The sequence below is a fragment of the Lissotriton vulgaris genome, chromosome 9 (genome assembly GCF_964263255.1).
Source record: "Lissotriton vulgaris chromosome 9, aLisVul1.2, whole genome shotgun sequence".
Taxonomy (NCBI): domain Eukaryota; kingdom Metazoa; phylum Chordata; class Amphibia; order Caudata; family Salamandridae; genus Lissotriton; species Lissotriton vulgaris.
In genome coordinates this window covers 931,473,796-931,500,930 of record NC_141697.1, presented here as the reverse complement: position 1 = coordinate 931,500,930, position 27,135 = coordinate 931,473,796, and the positions used below count along the sequence as shown (strand labels likewise).

Here is a 27,135-nt window from a genome sequence, read left to right as displayed (position 1 = left end):
CCTGTGCTGTTATTTTATGTTGTCTTGTAAAGCGCATGGCTACCCCAGCAATGGGGCGTCCCAGCGCTGTAGACTACTGGGGAACCCGTCCTGGCTTTCCCTGTGAGATGATCCCTGCTGGGTATCTCCAAGGTGAAACCAGGCATCCTCGGTGTATGTGGGGGGCCGTTGTGGAGATGAGGCAAGCTAATGCCCAGAGTTGCCGAGTGTGATCCCTGGTTAGAATAGGCACCGAAGCGAGAATTATCGAGTCCGCTGACCCTGGTCTAAGACCCTGCCGCGTTGGGAATTGAACCCTGGTCCAGGGCCGTCCTCTGCTTCCGGGTCTGCCGCCTCTAACCAGTGAATATCTAGCAACAGTGGTCCTATGCATAGGTAAGAATGAAATGCAATAGAAATATAGACACAATGGAACTATATTGGTTGATGTGATTTGTCCAGCCGGACAGTGATCACAGAAATCTTTTACTATATAAAAATAAACAGGAAAATTCTCTTACATTCACAAAGAGTGAGACACAAGCCTGTGCCTTCACGCTTACAAATTGGCAACGTAGAAGAATAGGGAAAAGCAAAGGAGGAAAATATTTAGGCAGAAAGTGAGCGATTTCTGAGAAATGAAAAAATAACAGAAATTCAGTTACACCATTGATCGCATATCTCATTCAATATACATTCGCATATATGGTGTGACAAAGGGTCGACGACGTTTCGATTCCATAAAAACATTACACGGAATCATCATCAGGACAAAAAGTATTGTGCCTAAAAACGCTTAACACAATAGCCTAAAGAGAAAGAGGAAAAATGGAATAATTCAGTCAAGGAACAACAGAGCAGAGCGTATCTTGTGACATCAAGTGAGATTAAGTGACTAAAAAAGTCCTTAAGGAACAACCAATCTTGACACGCGTGGTCACAAAAGTGATAGACCAGTGGGACTTGCGACGAGTGTCTAAAAGTGAGGGGATGCTTCTAAAGTGAAAAAACCTAGTGCCCGATGTTGCCAGAATGGGGAGGAAGTTGGTGAAACGTTTAAAGGTGATAGTGTCCACGATGGAGACCATAGTGTGCGTGCGAATAACTCAAGAGAAGTAACACGGTGTTGGGGTTTACCTGTGAGGATCAGGGAAGATAAACCCTGAGGGTCTGGTGAGGGGAGGCGCCAATATTGCTGCTGGGATGAGGCTGTAGGGGTGAAAAAAGGGGTTCAGCCACTGTAGAACCCCCAGAGTTATCCAAGCAGGTGGTTATAAAAAGAAACTCACCGGGGGATGGTGGTTCCAATAGCCCACGGTAGAAGTCGCTCGTACAGTGCGGCGGTTCCGGGGCAAACTCCTCGTGTATAGAGGTGTTTGGTGGTGAACCTAGTAAGAAGGACGATCTACAATGAGGAGCAGGAGGGATTTCTCACATCCCGATTGGCGAGTATGTAGCCAAACTTACCAGTGGTAAAAATAATATTAGTCCCTGGTTGAACTCTATGGTTGAGACGTGATGTTGCCCGCAATGGGAAGGTTTTTTCCGCGCCAAAAATAAGGCGCGACCGAGCGAGCCTGTGGACAATTATACAAAAGATCAGTGATGGAAAGCGAGGCGCGTTATGACTAAGGCGTCTGCGGGGGTTCTGCACTCACCGAGGGCTTCGCTGCACACTGCAGCGATCCTGCGTTGTCCCGGTCGAGTGTTGAGCCGGATGGTTAAACAGAGCCAGCTGGCAGCTGATTGGTTGGCAACCAGAAACAGTAATAAACGAAGGACTGGCAGCGGCGGCCATCTTAGGTGAAGTCAACTGTCCAAATGTGAAATCGAGGAAGGGGAAGAGTGGGGCAGGCGTGGTGGCCATCTTAAATGAGTGAGTGAACCCATGCAATAGCACAGTGAAGTGCAGGCAATTTACATTTCATAGATAAAGACTGACACATTTACACATACAACTGACATGTCAATTCATGGGACCCAATTATAATAGGCTAGTCCAATCCTCCTGTAGATTGAGTCCTGTATTGAGACTATCAGTTCTCAGTATCCATTTCAATTCTTCTTTGTTCAACATCCTGGTAAGATCACCTCCTCGGGGTGGTATAGTGATTTGGCTGATTCCTGTCCATTTCAGTTGATTCTCTGAATGTCCTTTCTCCAAGAAATGTTCGACCAGTGGTGCGTTGGCGGTTTTGCACCTGATTCTGCTCCGGTGTTGTGATATCATGAGTTAAATTTTTTGTTTCGTTTGGCCCACATAAATCATATTACAGGGACAAAAAATTGCATGAATCAGGTTGGAGCTATTGCAGTTGGTGAAGGTCCTAAGTACATTTCTAGTATCCTTAAACACAAATTCCTTAGTCTCAATACAAAAATCACAGACCACACACGTACCGCATTTAGAGTGGCCTCTCAAGGGTGGAAGACCCCAATGGTCGTTTAAAGTGGTGTTGGTTTTTCCGGGAGGGGGTAGTGCTGCTCTCACCAGCTGGTTTTGATGCTTTTCTTTATTTTGTTTGAGGCAGTGGAGAAGGTAGTCACACAAACCAGCTTGTTAGACTCCTTCTTAGCCTTGGGTTCAAGCAACGTGTCGCGGGGGCAGTACCACGCCCGCTTCATGGCATTTTTAATCAGTCGTTTATGGTAGCCCCTGAATTTAAGTTTGCTTACTAGGATGTTTGCCTCCCTAAATTAATAAGGTTTTTGAAAGCAGTTTCTGCGTAGCCTTAAAAACTGTGAGTACGGGAGACTGTCCCTTAGAGCTCAGGGGTGGCAGCTATCATAACACAGGAGCGTGTTCCTTTCTGTTGGCTTGCGAAACAGTGAGGTGAATAGTATGCCCTCTTTATGTTGGATACAGAGATCCAGAAATGGGATACTGATTTTACTGTGGTCTATAGTGAAAGTTAGTCCGTTACAGTTGCTGTTCAGCCAGTGTACAAAAGTGGGCAGGATTTCCTCAGGACCCCCCATATCATGAAAACATCATCGATGTAGCGTTTCCACATGAGGAGGCCTGAGTGGAACGGATTGGTGGCAGGGAGGATGGTGGTACATTCTAACCAGTCAATATACATAATAGCCAGCGTGGGAGCAAAAACAGCTCCCATCGAAGTTCCTTTGTTCTGTTGGAAATACTGGTATTCAAACATAAAATAGTTGCGGGTTAGACATATTTCCAAAAGTTGGATTATAAACAAAGTAGGCACTGGGTGTGGTCGTGGGCGTTTTTTGTTTAATATTGCCTCCATCACAAATAGTGAGTCTCTCTGGGGAATGTTAGTGTACAGTGACTCAACGTCAAGTGTACAAAGGGTTTGTGAGTCAGGGTCAAAGGGTAGATTTTCAATGAGATTTATCATGTTCATGCTGTCCCTAACATAACAGGTGGTGTTTGGTACAAAATCTTTTAAGAAGAAATTTACATATTGACCCAGAGGTTCCAAGACCGAACCACAACCAGAGACGATGGGGCGGCCTGGTGGGTTGTCTTGGCGTTTATGAATTTTGGGTAATGTATAAATTACCGGTATGCGTGGGTGACTGACATTCAGGTAGTTAAATTCATGCTTAGAAATGAAGCCGGTGTCTAGGGCCTCAGAAGTAACTTGTTTTATCAGGGTTTGTAGTTCTTTAGTTGGGTTAGTAGGAAGTCGACTATAATGATCAGTGTTGGACACTTGGCGAGAAAGTTCTGCCCTGTAGCTGTCTATGTTCTGTAGTACAATGCCGCCCCCTTTATCAGCTGGTTTAATCACCAATTCATTTTTGTCTCGTAGTGTTCTGATTGCATTCCTCTCATCCAGGGTAATGTTATAGGGAATGAACATGTGTTCTTGTGATAGATAATTAGCCTCTTTAAGAATGACCTTTTCGAAGGTAAGGATTTCCTTCGGGATCATGTTCGCCGAGGGCAAAAAAGTAGAGGGAGGTCTGAAAGGTGTAATGGTGACCTTAGGTGATGTAGGATTTAATTCAAAAAAGACTTTCAGTCTAATCTTTCGAAAAAATGCCAAACGCTCAGACTGTATTTCCAAAAAATTTGGGTATGAACTCGGTACAAAAGATAGTCCCTTGCTTAATAAGGAGATCTCTTGGGAGGAGAGATCATGATTGGACAGATTAAACAATGGGATTGACATATCTGGAGTTTCAGAGCTACTCACATTTGTAAAATTTCTGTCTCGTTTGGCGCTCCCCTGGCGGGTTGTGCCAACGAGCTTGTTGTTTCACTCTGCCCCTTTTGGGGGCTTCTCCTCTGCCTGTCCCTCGTCCTAAAAAATGAGGGTTAGGATTGCGGGGAGCGGTGCTGGAGCCCTCGCCTGCGTCTGAATTATCTGATGAATCGGCTGATGAATCAGTGAACCCTACCACTGTGTTTCTTTGGTTGTACCTACCCCAAGGTCTTGGGTTCTGGGGATTTTGGTTGAAGTTGCGATGAATATAGAAATCTTTTTGAAGATAAGGGTACGTTCTTTCAGCTGTGTAGGATTTAATGTCCTTTTTAACCTTTACAGATTTTTTATTTTGTTCAATGCGGTGATATTCAGAAATGGTTTTGTCCAGTTTCTCTAATAACTTCTTTGCATCTGTAATACTGTCACTCTCCGTGATCAGTTTCTCAAGGTCTTTAATGTTTTCGGCCAATTTTTTAAGTTCTTCTCCAGCTGTCTCAATACCCAGGACTAGCCAGTGCCTAGAGCACGTAGTCCCAATATGGCTAAGTCCAGTTATATACCTCGGGTTGTCAGTAAAGATACCCGGGATATTACGTACTTGGAGACCTAGGGGTATTGTTTTGGATCTTAGGTACTCAGTTAACATTAGTTATGTTATGTTATGTTAAAAGGGACTTTTATAGCGCAACGGCTACTCCAAAGGAGTGTCCCGGCGCTTTGTGCTCCAGACCTTAAGAAAGAACTGGAAAACATAACATTAAAAAGACAGAGGCCAAAGAAGAGAACGCTCTAACCGGAAAACAGCCAAGTTTTTAAGCCTTTCCTGAAGGCAAGCAGATTCGATGTGGTCCGCAAGGATAACGGTAGGGAGTTCCATAGCTGGGGGGCAAGATATCTTAAGGACCGACCGCCCTGTCGGGCCCTTTTTATACGTGGCACCACTGCCAGAGCTAATGATTCCGATCTTAGGGATCGTGTAGGCCGATAGAAATCCAATCTCTTCTGGAGATATTTTGCACCATTGGCATGCAGGGCTTTGTGGGCTAAGGTCATGGTTTTAAACATTATCCTCTTCTGTACAGGAAGCCAATGGAGGGATAGAAGAATCAAGCGATTGCGTTAATTACATAGCTGAGAAACAACAAGGGCACCCAACGAGTCAGTACAGGACCTCGGGGAACATAGATAATATATCAACCATTGATTGCTGGTGTAACTGAATTTCTGTTATTTTTTCATTTCTCAGAAATCGCTCACTTTCTACCTAAATATTTTCCTCCTTTGCTTTTCCCTATTCTTCTACGTTGCCAATTTGTAAGCGTGAAGGCACAGGCTTGTGTCTCACTCTTTGTGAATGTAAGAGAATGTTCCTGTTTATTTTTATATAGTAAAAGATTTCTGTGATCACTGTCCGGCTGGACAAATCACATCAACCAATATAGTTCCATTGTGTCTATATTTCTATTGCATTTCATTCTTACCTATGCATAGGACCACTGTTGCTAGATATTAACTATGTTCCCCGAGGTCCTGTGCTGACTCGTTGGGTGCCCTTGTTGTTTCTCAGCTATGCCTCTAACCAGTGAGCCACACCACTCCACTGTTGAGTGCGAGCATGTTGCTGTGTGTGTCCGGGCAGAGAGAGCCCCATCCTTGGTTTAAGCGTGCCAAATAGTCACTGTGCCCCTGTGTGCTTGCCTGTGCTGTTGAGTTTGAGCTTGTTGCTGTGTGTGTCCGGGCAGAGAGAGCCCCATCCTTGGTTTGCCCGAGCCCATGTTAGTGGACGTCAAGGCTGTAGGCGCACGGCCCTGTTTCGCCTCACACTAAGGAGCCGGTTGCCAGTCCTCAGCAAAGTGGGCTGGGGGGGTTGCAGGTGGTTTTGTTTTGTAAGCAGGAGTGTTTTCTTCCAAAGAGGAACCTGCTGATTATTTTCTGGGCTGCGTCCTAGGGCCCTGGTAATGAGTGTGGGCCTCAGCAAAGTTTCCCCTGCAGCTGCCGCTTTAGAAAAGTGCTGATGTTGCGATCCTTTGAAGGTGTGTTGCCTGTGGGTGTATTTAGACTAATCTCCCAGTCCTGCTAAGTGTCCCTCTGCATGTTGCGCCTTCTTGCAAATTCATCTCCTTCCTTGCGCAGCATCCCACCTGCTGACAGGGCGCTGATGGCCTACCTAATGCTAGAGTGACCTAGTTTCTAGTTTAGCATTGTCAAAAAATTATGGATTGCTTAAACAGTTCGCGCACAGGAAGAAAAAGACTGCAAATCCCAGATTGCTTTGAGATGTAAACGTGTGCCCATGTTTCTCGTTTAAATCTTTCTCTTGGCAGTGGTTTATCTGAAAGCTCTGATGACATGCACTTGAATTCAATAAAGTGAGGGTGTATGTGGGGGCTTTTTAATTCAGGAAGGCCATGGCATACAGGAGTTACTGGGCCAAGATTGTGACACTCGGAGCTTTTACCACCAATTGAGCCCAAATGTGAGCACTGTAGTGTCTTGGTGTTATGAGCATTAGGGCCCTCGTGGTTGAGAGAGGACTTGAAACAGGAATTAATAAGCTGTTGGAGCGCACAATGACTCATAGTGCAGGCTGACTTGTCTCCAAATGCTTACATAGATTAATGCCACCCACCTTCTGTTTGGCACCCATTTTGTCAATATCATAAAGATGACAGTAAAGCTTTTGGGGTATCGACCCTGTTGGTGGGACCTGTCCTGGTAGAGACGTGAAACGTGGGAACGGCATTGGCACATCAAAGTCATTTATAGGAAGCATTATAGTAGCAGGACAACGATAAAAGGATGCGTGCCTGTCTCTAATGATACGGCAGCCGGGTTTGCTGCATTGGTATCACATATATCAACAGTTGTTTATCTGTGCCGCGCCAGAGATGCAGGGCTGTGGCTGGGCTGTGGCACTCTTCTGTGAGCATTGATGCAGCATATTTTAGCGTGTGAAGAGTAGGGCGGTGTGCGGGGCATCGGCCCGACACACAACGGATTGTGTACTTTTAAGATGTATGTATGGTGCTGTCTGGGTGTGTCTGTGGCTCTGGGGGTGTGTCTGTGGCTCTGGGTGTGTGTGTCTGTGGCTCTGGGTGGGTATGTGTGGCTCTGTGTGTGTGGCTCTCGGGGGGTGTGTGTGGCTCTCGGGGGGTGTGTGTGGCTCTGGGGGTGTGTGTGTGTGGCTCTGGGGGTGTGTGTGTGGCTCTGGGGGTGTGTGTGTGGCTCTGGGGGTGTGTGTGTGGCTCTGGGTGTGTGTGTGTGGCTCTGGGTGTGTGTGTGTGTGACTCTGGGTGTGTGTGTGTGGCTCTGGGTGTGTGTGTGTGGCTCTGGGTGTGTGTGTGTGTGGCTCTGGGTGTGTGTGTGTGGCTCTGTGTGTGTGTGTGTGGCTCTGGGTGTGTGTGTGTGGCTCTGGGTGTGTGTGTGTTGCTCTGGGTGTGTATGTGTGTGGCTCTGGGTGGGTGTGTGTGGCTCTGGGTGTGTGTGTGTTTGTGTGTGGCTCTGGGTGTGTGTGGCTGGCTCTGGGTGGGTGTGTGTGGCTCTGGGTGTGTGTGTGTGGCTCTGGGTGTGTGTGTGTGTGGCTCTGGGTGTGTGTGTGTGGCTCTGGGTGTGTGTGTGTGGCTCTGGGAGTGTGTGTGTGGCTCTGGGAGTGTGTGTGTGTGTGGCTCTGGGTGTGTGTGTGTGTGTGGCTCTGGGTGTGTGTGTGTGTGTGGCTCTGGGTGCGTATGTGTGTGGCTCTGGGTGTGTGTGTGTGTGTGGCTCTCGGTGCGTATGTGTGTGGCTCTGGGTGTGTGTGTGTGTGTGTGGCTCTGGGTGTGTGTGTGTGTGTGGCTCTGGGTGTGTGTGTGTTTGTGTGTGGCTCTGGGTGTGTGTGGCTGTCTCTGGGTGGGTGTGTGTGGCTCTGGGTGTGTGTGTGTGGTAGTAATTGCTGTCTGCTGAGCTCGTCCGTAGGGTACAACAGGTCTCACATTTGCGAGAGATTAAGCTAATGGCAATGTAAATGACAATGCCATTATTTATCTGTTTTCAAAACCAACACATAAATACAAAATTTGTCATTTACAATGCCAATAGCTCTAACTTTTCCAAAGGCGAAACCATTGCATTGTAAATGCTTGTTTCAGCATCTGCTTGCTTTCGCCAGAGAAAGACTGAATTCCCAGTTTTTCTCAACCTCTAGACTGGGCTACCGGAACTGCTGAAGCCTTCCCAATATTCCACTGCCTCTTGTTTAACAGTTGTTTATTCTTTGATACATAACCAACAGTACTTGCATGCTAAAAATCTCGATCTAATGAGCAATCTATACCTGCTCGTGTAGGATTTTCTTTACCTTTATTTTTGAAGCTTTTCAAGGAAAGAACACATACAATAAAATACAGCTGGGTATGAGTCGCATTTCAAGCACTACATCAAGCACCAATTTAACACAAGACTGTCTTTGTCTGCAAAAGATAAATGGATACCGAAAGGCACATGGGGGTACAAGGAGCACAGACTGGAGGCAGTAAGTAGAGGGGAGTATAGGGAGGTGGAGGCAAACAAGTGTGGCATGACAGTGCTTGTTTAGAATTTAATTACAATTTTACGTACTCTGACAAGGGTTTTGCTTGTTTAGGTTGCCATTTGGGTTTTAGAACTAGATGTGTTGAGTGTTCCACCAGCGTATTGTCATCGTCCTTCGCAGAATCTGTATTTAGGATGCATAACTGTGGGTTTCACAAAGGCAGTTCTTCTTGGCCACTAATTCCTCTAGGTGAAAACCACAAGTCAATGAATATTCCCATATAGCATTCGTCTTGCTTTATTCTAGAACTTTGCAGACCATACTTCTTTCCTGGCATAAGACCAATTGGTTCCATGCTCTTTTAGATTTCAGGACTTTTATTTTAACTGCTATGTTTTGCTTTCCACACATTCTTTCCTCCTACTATATGTTTTTTCACTGCAGGTCCTCAGCTATTATTCTGGGTATATGTCTGCATGTGAGCCACAGTGTTGCCGAAAGGGTCTAACACTGGCCTATTCCCCAAGCTATCAATGAAACCATCCGAGTGGCACTGTTAAAATTCTTAAAAGGCACAACACATCTCGGAAAAAAAGTCTTATGCTCCTGAACGGCCAGGGTGGTTTAGCAAGACTTATTAGGTGGACTACTATAGAGCCTCCCACCAGTGCTATCTCATGGAATGGTTAACTCGAAACGACCCCCATTTGGGATCTTGGGGTTCTTATGTCCACAGCCCTAGCATTCTACGACATTGCATGTTTCGGGGGTTTGTGGTTGGGTGGAGAGAACCACCACTATAACATTTTTACAGGAGCTTAAATTAAAATCATGGCAGTTATCACCGGTTAAAGAGAATTGATCTCCACCTACTTCTAGTGAATCGATATTTCAGCAAACTTGGTGATTTCAAGGGGATCTGGGCCTGATCGATTAATCAGTTTAAGGTGGCCCTCTTACTCACTTTAATGGAAGACTTTCCTATTTCCATCTTTCCTCCCACTGGAACACATAAAATGACCTCTATGATGTTCTATCACTGAAAAGTCTTGCACTAACTGGATCTGTAGTATGTTTTCTGTTCCCTTTATTTCTAAAAATGTGAGTGCTCATTAGCATATTTAAGCAGTACAAAAGGGGGTGGTGATGGGCGGAGCATCTGAACCAATCAAACACTCACACCCAGTCAACAGATCTGGGTTCAATCCATCACCGTTCTTTAGCCCACTCGGCCAACCCAGTTCAGACATGACCATATGCAAATAAGTCTGACCCTGTGCCTCATGGGAACAGTCCAGCCCGAACTGCCAAGCCATGCCTTCCCTGGACCGGAAACAAGCTTCCGAGGACCGGTTTCTGGCATTTCAGCAGTCTTCAGTCCGGCTTGCTTGAATCCAGTGGCAAAGTGAGCAAGGGACTCACGTCGGAGCATACCCTGCCAACCTATGGTGAACAAAGCAGTACAAAAGGGGGTGGTGATGGACATAGCATCTGAACCAATCAAACACTCACACCCAGTCAACAGATCTGGGTTTAATCCATCACCGTTCTTTAGCCCACTCTGCCACCCCAGTTCAGACATGGCCATATGCAAATCAGTCTGACCCTGTGCCTCATGGGAACAGTCCAGCCCGAACTGCCAAGCCATGCCTTCCCTGGACCGGAAACCAGCTTCCGAGGACCGGTTTCTGGCATTTCAGCCGTCTTCAGCCCGGCTTGCTTGAATCCAGTGGCAAAGTGAGCAAGGGACTCACGTCTGAGCATACCCTGCCAACTTATGGCGAACAAAGCGGTACAAAAGGGTGTGGTGATGGACGGAGCATCTGAACCAATCAAACACTCACACCCAGTCAACAGTTCTGAGTTTAATCCATCACCGTTCTTTAGCCCACTCTGCCACCCCAGTTCAGACATGGCCATATGCAAATCAGTCTGACCCTGTGCCTCATGGGAACAGACCAGCCCGAACTGCCAAGCCATGCCTTCCCTGGACCGGAATCAAGCTTCCGAGGACCGGTTTCTGGCATTTCAGCAGTCTTCAGCCCGGCTTGCTTAAATCCAGTGGCAAAGTGAGCGAGGGACTCACGTCTGAGCATACCCAGCCACACTTATGGCGGCCAAAAGCGGTACAAAAGGGGGTGGTGATGGACGGAGCATCTGAATCAATCAAACACTCACACCCAGTCAAAAGATCTGGGTTTAATCCATCACCGTTCTTTAGCCCACTCTGCCACCCCAGTTCAGACATGGCTATATGCAAATCAGTCTGACTCTGTGCCTCATGGGAACAGTCCAGCCCGAACTGCCAAGCCATGCCTTCCCTGGACCGGGAACAAGCTTCTGAGGACCAATTTCTGGCATTTCAGCCGTCTTCAGCCCGGCTTGCTTGAATCCAGTGGCAAAGTGAGCAAGGGACTCACGTCTGAGCATACCCTGCCACACTTATGGCTTTGTTTGCCCTAAGTTGGCAGGGTATGCTCAGACGTGAGTCCCTTGCTCACTTGGCCACTGGATTCAAGATAGCCTGGCTGATGAGGATTATGAATCCGAAACCGGTCCCAGGATGCTTGTTTCCGGTCCAGGGAAGACATGGCTTTCCAGTTCGGGCTGGACTGTTCCCATGAGGCACAGGGTCAGACTGATTTGCATATGGCCATGTCTGAACTGGGGTGGCTGAGTGAGCTAAAGAATGGTGATGGGTTAAACCCAGATCAGTTGACTGGGGGTGAGTGTTTGATTTGCTCAAACGCTCCGTCCATCATCCCCTTTTGTATCGCTTTGTTCGCCCTAAGTTGGCAGGGTATGCTCAGACGTGAGTCCCTTGCTCACTCGGCCACTGGATTCAAGATAGCCTGGCTGATGAGGATTATAAATCCGAAACCGGTCCCAGGATGCTGGTTTCCAGTCCAGGGAAGACATGGCTTGGCAGTTCGGGCTGGACTGTTCCCATGAGGCACAGGGTCAGACTGATTTGCATATGGCCATGTCTGAACTGGGGTGGCTGAGTGAGCCAAAGAGTGGTGATGAATTAAACCCAGATCAGTTGACTGGGGGTGAGTGTTTGATTTGCTCAAATGCTCCGTCCATCATCCCCTTTTGTATCGCATTAGCATATTTACCCTGAACTGCAGATGGAATACAGTAATTTTAAAGACTTAAAATGACCATATGAGCTTAGTCTTCAACAGTTTTCGTGCAGCATGCCGTACACTTTTAAGATTAGTTCAGTTTGTGATAGCATTGACTACAATGTACAAAATACTAATTCACATTCTAAAACAAAACAATTTAAAATGTGATCTACAGAAATCATCATTTGAAGCAGTTACACAAATATAATATCACACTTTGGGTCACACTGCTTTCTGCCTGTGGAACAAATTCATGCTTAGAAGGTAAAACGCTAACTTCTGTCTTTCAAAGCTGCCAAATATATTTAGCCACTGCACTATGAACAAATGGTGGAATTGACGAACAAGTTACTTACCTTCGGTAACGATATATCTGTAAGAAACATTAGTTAGTGTTAGATTCCTTACCTTAGAATATCCCCAGGCGTCAGTCTGGATCCGGAAACTTTTGCGTAGCAGTACCCCTGCGCGTCGGTAGGCGTCGTCTGCAGGCGTCCCCTGCGGCTCCGCGTCCGTCGTCGTGCGCCGTGATGACGTCGCTGGAGTATATAGACGCCGCCTCCGCGCGCTGACGTCAGTTCTTTGCACACAGCTTTTCCGCGCCAGGAGACGCAGAGCCATGAGAGAACCAACACTGGTGCCATGTAAAACTAGGGCCCTGAAAGGGATGACCTTAACCCTAGGTATCAGTTCGCAGAACGGGGAGGATGGGTTGGTTCGGTAAGGAATCTAACACTAACTAATGTTTCTTACAGATATATCGTTACCGAAGGTAAGTAACTTGTTCATCTGAAAGAAACACGTTAGTGTTAGATTCCTTACCTTAGAATACATACCCCAGCAATACCAACCCCGGTGGTGGGTCTGCGAACCAATACAAAACTACACCAGAAAGTCCTGGAGGACAGAACGGCCAAAGAAGCCATCCCTCCGGACTTGACTGTCCAGGCAGTAGTGCCTCGCAAAGGTGTGCAGCGAGGCCCACGTAGCCGCTTGGCAAACGTCCTGCAAGGGGACTCCCCGGCCCAGGGCAGTAGTAGCCGCCGTGGCCCGAGTGGAATGGGCCCTCAGCCCAACAGGAGGCTCCTTCCGAGCCAAAGAGTAGCACGCTTTGATGCAGAGGACGACCCATCGAGAGATGGTTCGTTTACAAACCGCCCGTCCCTTCTTCGCACCCACGTAGCCAACAAACAGTTGGTCATCCACCCGGAACTGGCGAGTGCGATCCATGTAAAAGGAAAGCGCACGTTTTGGGTCCAGACGATGGAGCCGCTCTTCATCCTTTGAAGGATGCGGAGGCGGGAAGAAGGAAGGGAGGGTGATGGACTGCCCGATGTGAAAGGCCGAAACAACCTTGGGCAGGAAAGAAGGTCTAGTCCTCAGAACCACCTTGTCAGGATGAATGGACAGGAAAGGAGGTTGGACAGAAAGAGCCTGGAGCTCACTCACCCTCCTGGCAGAGGTGATGGCAACCAGGAAAGCCGTCTTTAAAGGCAGGAGACGGAGAGGACAAGAATGAAGGGGCTCAAAGGGAGCACACATCAGGAAAGTTAGAGCCAGGTTCAAATCCCACTGAGGCATCACAAACGGAACAGGTGGAAACATGTGAGTGATGCCTTTCAAGAATCGAGTTACAATCGGGGATTTGAACAAAGAAGGCTGATCAGGAAGCCTCAAAAAGGCTGAAAGGGCAGAAAGGTAGCCCTTGAGCAGAGCCCTGCTGGGCAAGAGAAAGAAGAAACAGAAGAACCTCCGAAAGAGGGGCAGAAAGAGGATCCACAGCCTTTGCTGCGCACCATGCCACAAATCTGTTCCACCGACAGGCGTATACCGACTTAATGGAGGGACGCCTGGCTGCCAGAATAACATCACAGACTTCAGGAGGCAAGTCAAATGGCCTCAACTGCCGCCGCTCAATCTCCAAGCATGGAGGTGGAGACTGGACAGGTTCGGGTGGAGGACCGTCCCCTGCTGCTGCGACAGAAGGTCCTCCTGAAGGGGCAGGCGGATCGGGGGACCGACTGACATGCTGAGTAGCTCGGGATACCAGTACCTTCGAGCCCAGTCCGGAGCCACAAGGATAACTTGGGCCCGGTCGCGCCTGATCTTCTTCAGCACTCTGGGCAGAAGTGGTATAGGCGGAAAGGCGTATAACAGACCGCAACTCCACTCGCGCCGAAAGGCGTCGCCGTGCGAGTGCCGTCTTGGAAACTCCAACGCGCAGAACTGATGACATTGCGCGTTCTCTTCTGTGGCGAATAGATCTAACCAAGGCTCTCCCCATTGCAGAAAGATGCCTTGCGCCACGTCCGAGTTCAGACGCCATTCGTGATCCATCGAGCACCGACGGCTGAGTTCGTCCGCCCTGGCGTTCAGAGAACCTGCCAGGTGTTGAACCGTCAGAGTCACGCCCTGACGTTCCAGCCATTGCCAGAGGCGCAGAGCCTCCTGGCAAAGGGTCCACGACCCCACTCCGCCCTGTTTGTTGCAGTACCACATGGCGGTGGTGTTGTCGGTGAACACCTGCACTACACTCCCGTTGACAAAGGGGAGGAATGCCTTCAGTGCCAGACGAATCGCCCGCAGCTCCAACAGATTGATATGGAGCCGGGACTCCGCCGGAGACCAGATGCCTCTGATCTCTGCCTCTCCCAAGTGGCCACCCCAGCCCTGGAGGGACGCGTCCGTCACGACAACGTGCTCCGGTTGGGGAAGGGAGAGGGACTTGCCCCTGACCCAATCGCGGTCCGTAAGCCACCACTGCAGTTGTCTCGCAGTGCCCTCCGAGATCAAGACATGGTCGGACAAGTTGCCCTGATGCTGTGCCCACTGAAACTTCAGGTCCCACTGCAGAGCCCGCATCCACCACCGGGCGTGATGCACCAGAAGGATGCAGGAAGCCATCAGTCCCAGCAGCCGCAGCGTCAACCTGACCGAAACTCGGGATAGCGGCTGAAAGATGGGAATCAAAGCCTGAATATCCCGAACCCGCCGTTCCGGAGGATAAACCCGAAACTGCGCCGAGTCCAGAACCGCTCCGATGAAAAGGAGCTTTTGAGAGGGACACAGGTGTGATTTCGGCACATTGATGGAGAACCCCAGGTCGTGCAAGAGGTCTGCCGTCATCTGAAGGTGGTGGACGACTGCCTGGGGCGAGCCCGCCTTCAACAACCAGTCGTCTAGGTAGGGGAAGACTGAAACCCCCAACCTGCGCAGATGTGAACCTTTGTGAACACCCGTGGGGCGCTGGTAAGGCCGAAGGGGAGCACGATAAACTGAAAGTGCTCCAGGCCTACCGTGAACCGCAGGTAACGCCGGTGGGCCGGCAGGACGGGAATGTGAAAATAGGCGTCCTGCAAGTCCAACGCTACCATCCAGTCTTGTGGGTCTAGAGCAGCCAAGACCAGAGCTAACGTCAACATCTTGAACTTCTCCTTCCGGAGGAAGCCGTTGACGTTCCTTAGATCCAAGATAGGACGTAGGCCCCCCTTGTCCTTCTTGGGCACCAGAAAGTAGTGGGAATAGCAACCACGCCCTACTTCTGGCCCAGGAACGCGCTCGATGGCCCCCTTGGCCAAGAGGGCCGTAACTTCCTCCTGCAGAAGTGTCAAGTGTTCCCCCGACACACGGTGGTTCTGCGGTGGCATGGCTGGAGGAGAGGTCTCGAAGGGGAGGGAGTAGCCCCTTCGGACGATTTGCAGCACCCACCTGTCCGAAGTGATCGTGCGCCAGTGAGCGTGGTGATGGCGAACCCTGCCACCCACTGGCGTCACATGGGGCCGAAAGCAAGGACTAGGAGGATTTAGGGGTAGATGCTGCGGGGGAAGGTGTAGTCTGACCCCGCCGTTGTCCCCGACCGCCACCACGGCGGTTTCCACGGCCGCCACTGCGTTGAAAGGATTGTTGCGGCGCGTGGCTGGCAGCACGTGTGGGGGCGCCCCTTCCTTGGCCACGAAAGGGACGAAACGAACCCGTTTGCTGACGCTGGGTCGAGAGACCCAAGGACTTGGCCGTGACCCTGGAGTCCTTGAAGCGTTCCAGCGCGTGGTCCGCCTTGTCACCGAACAGGTGACAGCCATCAAACGGCATGTCCATCAAGGTATTCTGGACATCAGCCGAAAAATTGGCGGATCTCAGCCAGGCGTGGCGACGAATCGCCACCGTCGTTGACATAGCTCTGCCCAGCGAGTCGGTCGTATCAAGACCACACCGTATCGAATATTTCGCTGCATCCCGACCCTCAGCCACAGCTTGACCGAGTTTTGCCCGCACCTCCATGGGGCATTCTGGCAGCAGTTCCGCGACCGTATCCCACACAGAGTGGGTGTAGCGGCCCAAGAGGCAAGCGGTGTTGCAAGACCGCAGGCCCAAACTAATGGACGAGAAGACCTTCTTGCCAAATTGGTCATACCTCTTGGATTCCCGGTCGGGCGGGGCCGACGGGAATGCGGACTGGGAGGTCGAGGCCTGGATCACCAGGCTCTCAGGGGTGGGGTGGGTAGACAGGAACTTGGGGTCGTCCCGACAAGGACGGTGGCGCCTGGCCACGTTCCGATCAACAGGCGCACCTGAAGCGGGCCTGGACCACGTGCCCAACAGAACGTCTGACAAGGCTTCATTAAACGGCAGCAGTGGCTCCTGTGGGCATGACTGCGGTTTGAAGACCTCGGTGAGGATGTTAGGCCTCACGGCCGCGACGGGGAGCTCAAGGTGTAAGGCCTTGGCAGCCCTCATCAGCACCACAGAATAGGCAGCTCCCTCCACCGATGCCACGGAAGGAGGAGAGATCAAACCAGGGTTAGGAGAGTCGTCCAGACCACTGGCATCCCCCAAGTCACCTGTCCAGTCCGGGTCATACTGGCACTCGCGTGACAGAGGGTCCTCGGACCCCTCCCAACCTTCACCGAACTCTTCATCTTCTCCGTATTCGGAGTCAACGATGTAGACCGGCTCCTCGGGGTTCATGGGCCCCACCGGCGCCGGCGTCGAGCGACGCCCGTCCGGCGCCGCGTCCGGCGTCGGTGAAGGTAAGGGGACGGCGCCGCCCGGAGCCGGCGCCGGAACCCCGCCGCCGGCCGGAGCCGGCACCGGAGAACCGGCGCCGCGCGGGGGCGGCGTCGGGGGTAACCCCGATGGTAACGGCGCCGGGGAGGCCGGAAGACCAGCCGGCGCCGATCCCGAAGGCCCTTGCGGCGCCGGGGTCGGAGCCGTCGGCGGCGCCGGAGCACCCGACGGCGCCGAGGCAGGGACACCCGAACCGCCAGGGCCCCCAGACGGTAGCACTGGGCCCGAAGGCGCCGTAGGCCCCGTCGGAGAAGCGAGCGCCCTCATGGCCATGAGGAACGCCTCGATCTCCTCAGGCGTCGCGCCATGCCCAGGGACCGGAGGGTATGAGGCAGGCCGCGCCGGCGACTCTCGCGGAGCCGCGGGGTTGGGGTCACCCGAGCCCCCGGCCGCATCGCGCGAGCGTCGGGGGTACGATGACGACGCCCCGACTTCTTGTGCTTCTTACCTGATGAGCCTGACGAGTGGTGTCGACTTCCGGAACGCTCGGCGCGGCTCCGCGACCGCTCCCTCGAACGCTCTCTCGACCTCCGGCCGGACCGGGACCGCTCCCGGTCCCGACGTGGGGCCGACACCCGGAGCTCCAGTAGCTTGCGGGACCGCTCCCGCCTAGCCTTGTTGGTGAGGGCCCGGCAGTCTACACAGGAGTCCACGTCGTGGTCGGGGCCCAGACACCGGAGACAGAGGCGGTGATGGTCTGTGACCGACATCGTGCGCTCACAGTCATCACAGTGCTTGAACCCAGGCATCCTACCAGGCACAATTAGAGAAATAACAATCGAAAAACTTGGTCAAAAGACCGGAGTACTGCTCTTCAGATCTGCGTCCACTGGCGCGGAAAAAAGAAGAACTGACGTCAGCGCGCGGAGGCGGCGTCTATATACTCCAGCGACGTCATCACGGCACACGACGCCGACGACGGACGCGGAGCCGCAGGGGGTGCCTGCAGACGACGCCTACCGACGCGCAGGGGTACTGCTACGCAAAAGTTTCCGGATCCAGACTGACGCCTGGGGATATTCTAAGGTAAGGAATCTAACACTAACGTGTTTCTTTCAGATAGATGAACATGCTGTAGAACGAGAAAAAATGCAATAATAAAACAGAGTTGAAGCAACAATATACTCCAACTGCTGTAAAGCAGGCAAAAATAAGAAAGGAAGTCAGTTTAGTTTCTTCTGCTATGCTGAAATAGTGAAGGTTATGAATCTACTTGAGAACTATTGGCACTTTCCTAGCAACTCACTGGTTCAAAAGGCAGAGAAACTGCAAAAACATTAGGAGTCTCCAAGAAGTCTTTAACCACATGGCTGCTGGGCGTATTCCCCCCCTGTGCTGGAAAATGCCATTTTAGTGGCACCATGACGAGCTCAGCTCGTCATCAGCACACGACACCTGGACCCAAAACGTGCGCTTTCCTTTTACATGGATCGCACTCGCCAGTTCCGGGTGGATGACCAACTGTTTGTTGGCTACGTGGGTGCGAAGAAGGGACGGGCGGTTTGTAAACGAACCATCTCTCGATGGGTCGTCCTCTGCATCAAAGCGTGCTACTCTTTGGCTCGGAAGGAGCCTCCTGTTGGGCTGAGGGCCCATTCCACTCGGGCCACGGCGGCTACTACTGCCCTGGGCCGGGGAGTCCCCTTGCAGGACATTTGCCAAGCGGCCACGTGGGCCTCGCTGCACACCTTTGCGAGGCACTACTGCCTGGACAGTCAAGCCCAGAGGGATGGCTTCTTTGGCCGTTCTGTCCTCCAGGACTTTCTGGTGTAGTTTTGTATTGGTTCGCAGACCCACCACCGGGGTTGGTATTGCTGGGGTATGTATTCTAAGGTAAGGAATCTAACACTAACGTGTTTCTTTCAGATGAACAAGTTACTTACCTTCGGTAACGATATATCTGTAAGAAACATTAGTTAGTGTTAGATTCCTTACCGAACCCACCCATCCTCCCCGTTCTGCGAACTGATACCTAGGGTTAAGGTCATCCCTTTCAGGGCCCTAGTTTTACATGGCACCAGTGTTGGTTCTCTCATGGCTCTGCGTCTCCTGGCGCGGAAAAGCTGTGTGCAAAGAACTGACGTCAGCGCGCGGAGGCGGCGTCTATATACTCCAGCGACGTCATCGCGGCGCACGACGCCGACGACGGACGCGGAGCCGCAGGGGGCGCCTGCAGACGACGCCTACCGACGCGCAGGGGTACTGCTACGCAAAAGTTTCCGGATCCAGACTGACGCCTGGGGATATTCTTAGGTAAGGAATCTAACACTAACGTGTTTCTTTCAGATAGATGAACATGCTGTAGAACGAGAAAAAATGCAATAATAAAACAGAGTTGAAGCAACAATATACTCCAACTGCTGTAAAGCAGGCAAAAATAAGAAAGGAAGTCAGTTTAGTTTCTTCTGCTATGCTGAAATAGTGAAGGTTATGAATCTACTTGAGAACTATTGGCACTTTCCTAGCAACTCACTGGTTCAAAAGGCAGAGAAACTGCAAAAACATTAGGAGTCTCCAAGAAGTCTTTAACCACATGGCTGCTGGGCGTTTTCCCCCCCTGTGCTGGAAAATGCCATTTTAGTGGCACCATGACGAGCTCAGCTCGTCATCAGCACACGACACCCGTGGGTGATGACGAGCTGAGCTCGTCATCAGCATCGAAAGGGTTAATGCATATCTGGGAGAAGGCTTGGTAGAAATGACAGACAGCGATTTCACCATCCCTGTTTTATACTAGCAATTAGTTCCTACAGTGGGTGTTTAAAAGTATTTCCTATCAATTGGAGTGAGGGCATCGTCACCTGAAACTGACTGCAATGTGAAAAAGCACAGAAATGTTAAGCTTGTCTGTGCACGGTCACATCCATGGATACAACCTTGCTGGCGTAGTCTACAGAGTGCACAAGGAGAAGAGTGCACATTAGCATAAGCCAGTCTCTCTGCACACTCTCACTGTGTGGCAGGACATTTGGAAATCAGAAACCATCATGGTAGCAGCAGCTTCCTTCATGCAAACTGACGCCTTCTGAAAGAGGTTCTCCAAATGTCATTACTATCATGATTTCCAAAGCTGGGGTGAGAAAAGACACTGAATTTGTTTCAGCTGTTTGATGACAACAGTAGAACAGCTGCAGGGCTGATATACCTTGGTTTCTAGTTAGACCGATCATGCAGCAGCAGGGAAATGTTCAGGATTTTGGGGGCCCTGGGTCGAGCATATTTTGCAGGCCCTAGTAAGTAACAGTTTTGAATTCATGATCGTATTTCAGCTCTTTCGTGCCCTCTTTGGCTGAGTCACTGACAGTGCACAGACGCTCTTGTCCAAATTCTAAATATGTTTGCATGTAATATTCAGGGATATGACGTGTTTTAAATATTGTAACAGCAGCTGCATGCTAATATTATTGCAAATAATCTCTGTGACACTCTCCCATTTCTCATATGTGAGATACTGATTTGATCTAAAAGAAACTATTTTATGGATGTTGCATGAAACAAAACCCAACAAATCTCTACAAAACGTACTAGACAAACATATCACCCACAATGAAAATAAAGGAAAGGAAAGTGGTATTTAAAACAATCTATTTAAGAATCATTCAATGCCATCAGGGCAAGACTTTTCAGAACAAAGCTGGCTCTCTCAGGGGGCCCCCTGAAAGGCTCGGACCCTAGGTCAGAGTCCATACTGCCTATGCCTTAAAACGTCTCAGTGCAGCAGAGGAGCTTATATGAGAGTTTTCATTAGAAAACCTTTCCAGATTTTGGCATGAGGATCCAAGCAGGCATGAGTAAGGAACATGCATCCCTTGGATAGGATTTTCTCTTCAAGTTTGTCATCAGTCTTTCACTGCATCAGAGTCATCAACCACATCAACTTGCAAGAATGAAGGGACTGAAGTCTTGCCCGAGTACATCATAGTTCACTTTCCAACTCCTAAGTGATATGATATGATATTTGATATTTGTAGAGCCACAGCTATTCAACAAGTGCTTAAGAAACCTCGAAGCTATGACTGTTGCAGACCTTGAAAGGGGAGAGAAAAATCCTTAAGGTTGTTGCTGGAACAACCAGGTTTTCAACATCTTCCTAAAGGTGAGTACGCCCAACACCTGTTTAAGAGCTACTGGTAGGATGTTCCAAACAATGGCCACCTGAACTTTTAAGGAACGACCTCCAGTTCAGGTGCGGGAAAACTTCTGGAAAACCACCTGATTCTGGAAGGATGACCTCAGAGTTCCGCAGGGGATATAATGAGTAACTATCCTAAGATAGTGTGCGCCCGTACCTTGTAAAGCCTTAAAGACTAAAACCAGGGCTTTAAAACAGATTCTTTTTCAGACGGCAAGCCAGTGCAGCCCCTTCAGGTGGGGTGAGATCCGGGCTCTCTATACAAGCATGAGGATCGCCCTGGCAGACGCGTTCGGGACCACCTGAAGTCTATTCAGAAGGTAGTCCGTGAGGCCAAGGTATAAGACATTGGTGTAGTCCAGCCTAGAGATAATAAGGGCTTGGACCACAGTCTTCCTATGGGTGAGGGGGGAGACATTTCTTAAGCATCCGCAAGAGGCCAAAGGAGGATCCTGCAACTGACTGGATTTGTGCCTTTATGACAGGGCATCATCCAACTTAACACCCAGGTTCTTAACCATGTTGACCCAGGTAAGGGTTGGGGGTGGCGGGTGGGGGGCTTGGGGGGAGGGGGAACGGGGTTGACATATCTGATGGTCACCATTGTGTCCATTCGTCCTAAGATGGAGAGCAGAAGAAGATGATCTCAGATTTCTATGGGTTACATTTAAGTTGATTTTCTCTGAGCCATGTGAAAACCCCGGTAAGGCATTTGTTGATCTTCTCCCTTACTAAGTCCTTGCCCTTTTTACATATCAATAGAAGCTGCGTGTCGTCTGCATAGGATATTATTGTTGCGCCGCAAGCTTCAGCCAGGGGAGCCAGAGGGGACATGTAAATATTAAAAAGTGTTGGGCTCAAAATAGAACCCTGGAGGACACCCACCTTCAGAGGAAGGATGGGGGCGGCGAAAGGAGGGGACCAGACCTCTTGAAGGTTTGCCCATTATTTGAGAAGTGCAAATGTCATGAGGTCTTAGAAATGCACCTCCATTATGGGTGACATCCACCCCATCACTCTGTCCTGCATTGAGGTGACAGTAGAGGATTAAACAAGGCCTGCACGTGAGCGGTGTAAAGTGTAGGGCACAACAGAGGCTTTTACCTATAAACAGCTTTGCAAATGCCATAAAACATTCTGACCTCAGAATGGGGGATGGGTATGCTACACTGGCCCAAATGAAGGCACAACCAAGAACAAGCGAACAGCCTCTCTAGCGCAAAGAGCTGGCCTCAATGTAAAACAAGTAGTGACATTCAGAACCTGAATGATTTAGTCTATTATTTCTGCCAGACCTTCATATAAAAAGGTCTGGCACTTACAGAAGAATGCTCAGGGGTCATCTGAGAAGAGAAGAATGAAGGGGAGGGGAGGAGAGTTTAGTTTGAGTGGAGAGTGGTCAGAAGGATTCTGCCTCAGCAAGGCTGTTGCATCCACCCAAAAAGGCTCCACACTTTACCTGGAAAATGAGACCAAGGAGCCAAGCTAGGCTTGCCTATATTCCAAACAGAGTTACAAGACAGAGTGTGAAAGACCGGGCCAAGGTAATCTGGGGTGTGTGCGCTCTTTGAACTGGATAACATTTCTGCTTTGGAACGAGAATCAGAAATACATGGGTCTGGATTGGGAGTATAGGTCTTGTCCTTCATATCACTGAATTTAATGTGTATTTAGAGGGCCCTGAAGGAGATGGTACGTTTTTGAGGCTAGTTGCCCATACTGAAGGAAAGAGCAGCTTTATGAGCCATAAGGAGCGTTTTATGGTTTAAGCCACATCTGCACCTCAAGGTTGACTAGGTTGTTGGCAACAAAGGTCACTCAGTGAAAGCCTCAGTTTTAGGCAGCATGTTATTGCCCGGCCCAAGCAGGAGGATCGAAATTCACAAAGTAATCACTGCTCTTAGTGCTCAGTGTTCAGAGGGTTTTGAGGGGAAATCAACTGCTCCCACCAAGTGCCTCACATCTCAAACCTTTTCTGTTCATCACTCACCCTCATTCAAAAATCATCAAAAGGCGTTGACACTCACATGGGAAATCACATACAAGTCAACATAAATATGTACACGGTTGCACCAAAAATCAGTGAGGCTGCTATTGATTTTGTTCATGGTCAGTCCTTTCCATTGAACCATGCCCCTAGTTATGTATACTAAGATCCTTTCTTGGCCATTTAAAAATTATTTGATCAGCGGTTATACCTTCAGGTGCGTGTTCTCTCTCTCACTCACACACTCTACACTCAGACATATTCTCATGCACATATAATAATGCTTATTTATGCACCAACATTCTTGGCCAAGCCAGTGCCCACCTCCTGCCGCAGTATGTACTTCTCCCCAGTGGCAGTAGTGGTACTGGCTCTGAGGCTCTCAGTTTCAGTGTGTTCCTGTCCCAGACAGATTCAGACCTGCCCCCTCTGGGAGGGATGGTGGTTGGGCCACAGCAAGGGGCCAGAGTGCCAGAGCACAGCAGAACTTGCATACCAAAATGCACTATCATGTGGTGCTAACCAGGGTGGGTTCTTGCGACTGAGATGGCGCCAACAATAGTGAAAAACCCAGCCCCCAAAGGTAGCAATTGGCACATGCAGGCACATACTCAGGGACAACTTTCACAGATGACTGGACACTGTATCAAGTGCACTGATGGCCCGCCCACCACAGTCCCATTAGAGCTTGTGTAGCTGACTGTTGATTAGCCATAAAGAGGTGGAAGGTGGGTGCAGAAGTCTCATTATCTGCGTCAGCTCATTCAAAATAAAGATTACAACAGAACTGAGCAGGCAATACCAATTTCTGCCTGATACGGGGGAAATCAATATTTGGACAATTACTAGGTCCTCAAAAACCAGAACGTGCTGCACACCACTTAGAGTAAGCACCTATGATGTCAAGGGCTTCTCAGGGACACCTTCAGTGTTTCGTTGGCATCTTTTACGACATTGTTTGAGAGTTGTTGCAATGTCAGACCTATTTGTAGAACAACGATCGCCATAGCAGGAGACTGCTTAAAAGAAACCCAAGAAAAAGGTCTTCTCACCTCTTGATTCCAAAGAAGGCCCTAGAGCCCCCAAGGGCTTCCGGCCAAATTGTCAAATTCTAGTTTAAAGGGAATTGATTATAAAGCTATAAGTATGGGCAAATCAAGCACAAGACACTCCAAGAGAAAAAGAAGCCTAGAAAAAACTGGATCAGCAAGTCTGGTGCTTTTTAAAACAGGAGTGCTGAGGTATAAGGAGGAGCTTAGAAAAGAATGCAGGGAAGCAGCCATATGGAATACAGCTTCACAATAAAAAATTTACTGAGAAGTAAATTAAGTGAAAGAAGGAGATTCAAGCAGTGAAAAACAGTTTCTGATCCCTTCAGGAAGAGCAATACATAAGAAGAACTGATAAGCATGTAGCAGGGTCTGCAAGGTTCAATGTTCTATCCATTTCCATTACAAGGGCACTGGTGCCTTACCTGGCAAATATGCAGATGAGCTTAGCAAGGTGTTCTCGAATATTTAGGTTTTAAGGCCCAACCAGTGAAAGAAGAAAAGTGGCAGAATCATCGAGACCAAGGGTTCACCAAAAGAGTTATTTAAAAACACTTAAGTGTATCGATGTGCTAGTTGTGGCTGAAAATATCGCTCTAGCATCATTAATTCCAAACAAGGCCTGGGTGAGCGAGTGTGCTCACAATGCAGAATTCAATGAAAATTATAAAGGTACAATTTCTACTCGTGAAACACTGCTTTCACTACCAACATCGGAAATGGTTGTGTTTCAACCCGCTCGTATGCCTTCATTTACTAAACTTTATTTCCACTTCTGTGACCTTTTGGGTTTTTAAGGACAATCTACATTCCCATTGACAAGTATTCTTGACTTCATAATACCATTTCCATAGAACTCATCAGGACCAATACCAGGCAGTACCTGCATGCCGCAGACCCTAACTCCCAGCGTTGCTGATGTGCTCTGCTCACATTTCTTCATCTGTCGAGCAGCCTTCTCCTCAGATGCATCATCTCCATGCTGCCTTGTTCCCATTTTCAAGTCCAGAACACACGGAAATTTGAAGTGGTGGACAACATTTTCCAATAACAGAAATTCTATGAGCGCTGTCAAGGATGTAACAGGTCTAATGGAGTGGCAGTTCTATAACATGAATTAAAATAAACATTTAAGATTAGCACTTGTGTCACTATGATCTCATGAGAACCTTCTCATTAGGTCAGACCCAAAAGGCTCCACCAAAAAAATAAACTTTTAGAAAAGCAAGTAAGCAAAATATACAACGTTTCTATAGTGCAACAAGCAAGTTTTTCTCAGTCGTGATAATCCTTAAGCAGTTAAACTAAAGTTTAGGTCATCATTCGATCTCTTCATTGCCATTGTACGTGTTGCCATCAAAAAAGATTTAAATGCCACCTCTATTGGATTTTTTTCCAGTTTCCAATTTGGGAATTAACTTGAAAAACTTTCTGAACGAAAGACTTCTAGAGGTTGCACATGTCTCTATTGATTCCCAAAATGAAGAATAATGGATAAAGGTAACTTTCTTTTTTGCACAGGAGACATAAAATCTTTCAAGGATATACTGCTACAGCCTCGTTGCTTCTATGTGGTGTCGGTAAGAGGTGAGTACACAACTCCAATGTACTCCTTTTTACTATCAGAGAAGGATGAAAAGCCGAGATGCCTTTCTGGGATTTAAACTGGGTTATGTCGGTTGCATTCTTATTTCCGAGAAGGTGCATTAATATACTGGGCTAGTTACGCAGATTGTAACTCTGCAGAAGTAAAATAAACTTGTGCGAGTACAGTACCTACACTAAACATCCACTATCAGGAATATATTCAAGAGTGTTTTTCTACTGGAGCTCTTTTTTTAAAAAATTAGTTTAAAGACAGATGTCCCCAACCATCTGCACAAATGGTCCATCTTAGCCATTTTATCCGGATGGTTACTTTGAATTTTCTTTTTCTAGACATTTTAAGCGAGCAGACACTTCTGTTATGGTTACTAATCCCCTGGGATGACTCAAACTGCAGCCTTGACGCCCCTTAATAACATTCTTGGTCTGTAAAACTGGGGAGACCTCCATTTGGCTTCACTGAACACTACAGTCCTCCATTTCTAATCCAATTAACCCCTTTGTCCAGGTCCTGTTTTTTTGTACCTATATGCAGTTTTGGAGTGGAGCTTCAGCACGTTAGAATGAGGCCTCATGGCGTCCACCTATAAATCAAGTCCAGTGACCTGGAGAAACAGGACCCTTCAATTTTTTTAATGAATGCTGATGAATGCACACATTATGGGCTTTTGTTCTGCAATTTGATCCTCAATACTTAAACAAGTGTAGGCTGAAGAGAGCTTGATCACCACTGAGCGGTACAAAAGGGGGTGGTAATGGACGGAGCATCTGAACCAATCAAACATCACACCCAGTCAACAGATCTGGGTTTAATCCATCACCAATCTTTAGCCCACTCTGCCACCCCAGTTCTGACATGCCCATTTTGCAAATCAGTCTGACCCTGTGCTTCATGGGAACAGTCAAGCCCGAACTGCTAAGCCATGCCTTCCCTGGACCGGATTCAAGCTTCCTAGGACCGTTTTCTGGCAGGCTTGCTTGAATCCAGTGGTCAAGTGAGCAAGGGACTCGCGTCTGAGCATACCCTGCCAACTTATGGCGAACAAAGCGGTACAAAAGTGGGTGGTGATGGACGGAGCAGTTCGGGCTGGACTGTTCCCATCAGGCACAGGGTCAGACTGTTTTGCATATGGCCATGTCTGAACTGGGGTGGCAGAGTGGGCTAAAGAACGGTGATGGATCAAACCCAGATCTGTTGACTGGGTGTGAGTGTTTGATTGGTTCAGATGCTCTGTCCATCACCACCCCCTTTTGTACCGATTTGATCACCACTGAGGCATCTTACATTAGTGTTAACCTTGGATGAGAGCACAAACAACCCCAGCATTCACTTTGTACTCTCCCACTTTCTTTGTCTCCAGGTCCCGACTGAGGGAATTGACAAACTGTACCTACCTGTTGTCAGATAGGAACGCTATTGCCCCTTTACTGCCTTCTGACAGCAGGGCAAGGCTTGCACATCCCAGAACCCCTTTGAGGAGGAAAACCTTGCACCAA

At 48.9% G+C, this 27,135-nt stretch overlaps 1 protein-coding gene across 1 annotated transcript in view; it reads right to left on the bottom strand.

Annotated features, from left to right (window-relative positions):
* Nucleotides 1-27,135, bottom strand: part of IP6K1 (inositol hexakisphosphate kinase 1) — a 443,018-nt gene that overhangs the window by 39,990 nt on the left and 375,893 nt on the right. Inside the window, exon 7 of the mRNA XM_086938771.1 lies at nt 24,917-25,092. Within this exon, the coding sequence (XP_086794897.1) occupies nt 24,917-25,092 (176 nt within the window). The remainder of the gene's footprint in view (nt 1-24,916; nt 25,093-27,135) is intronic.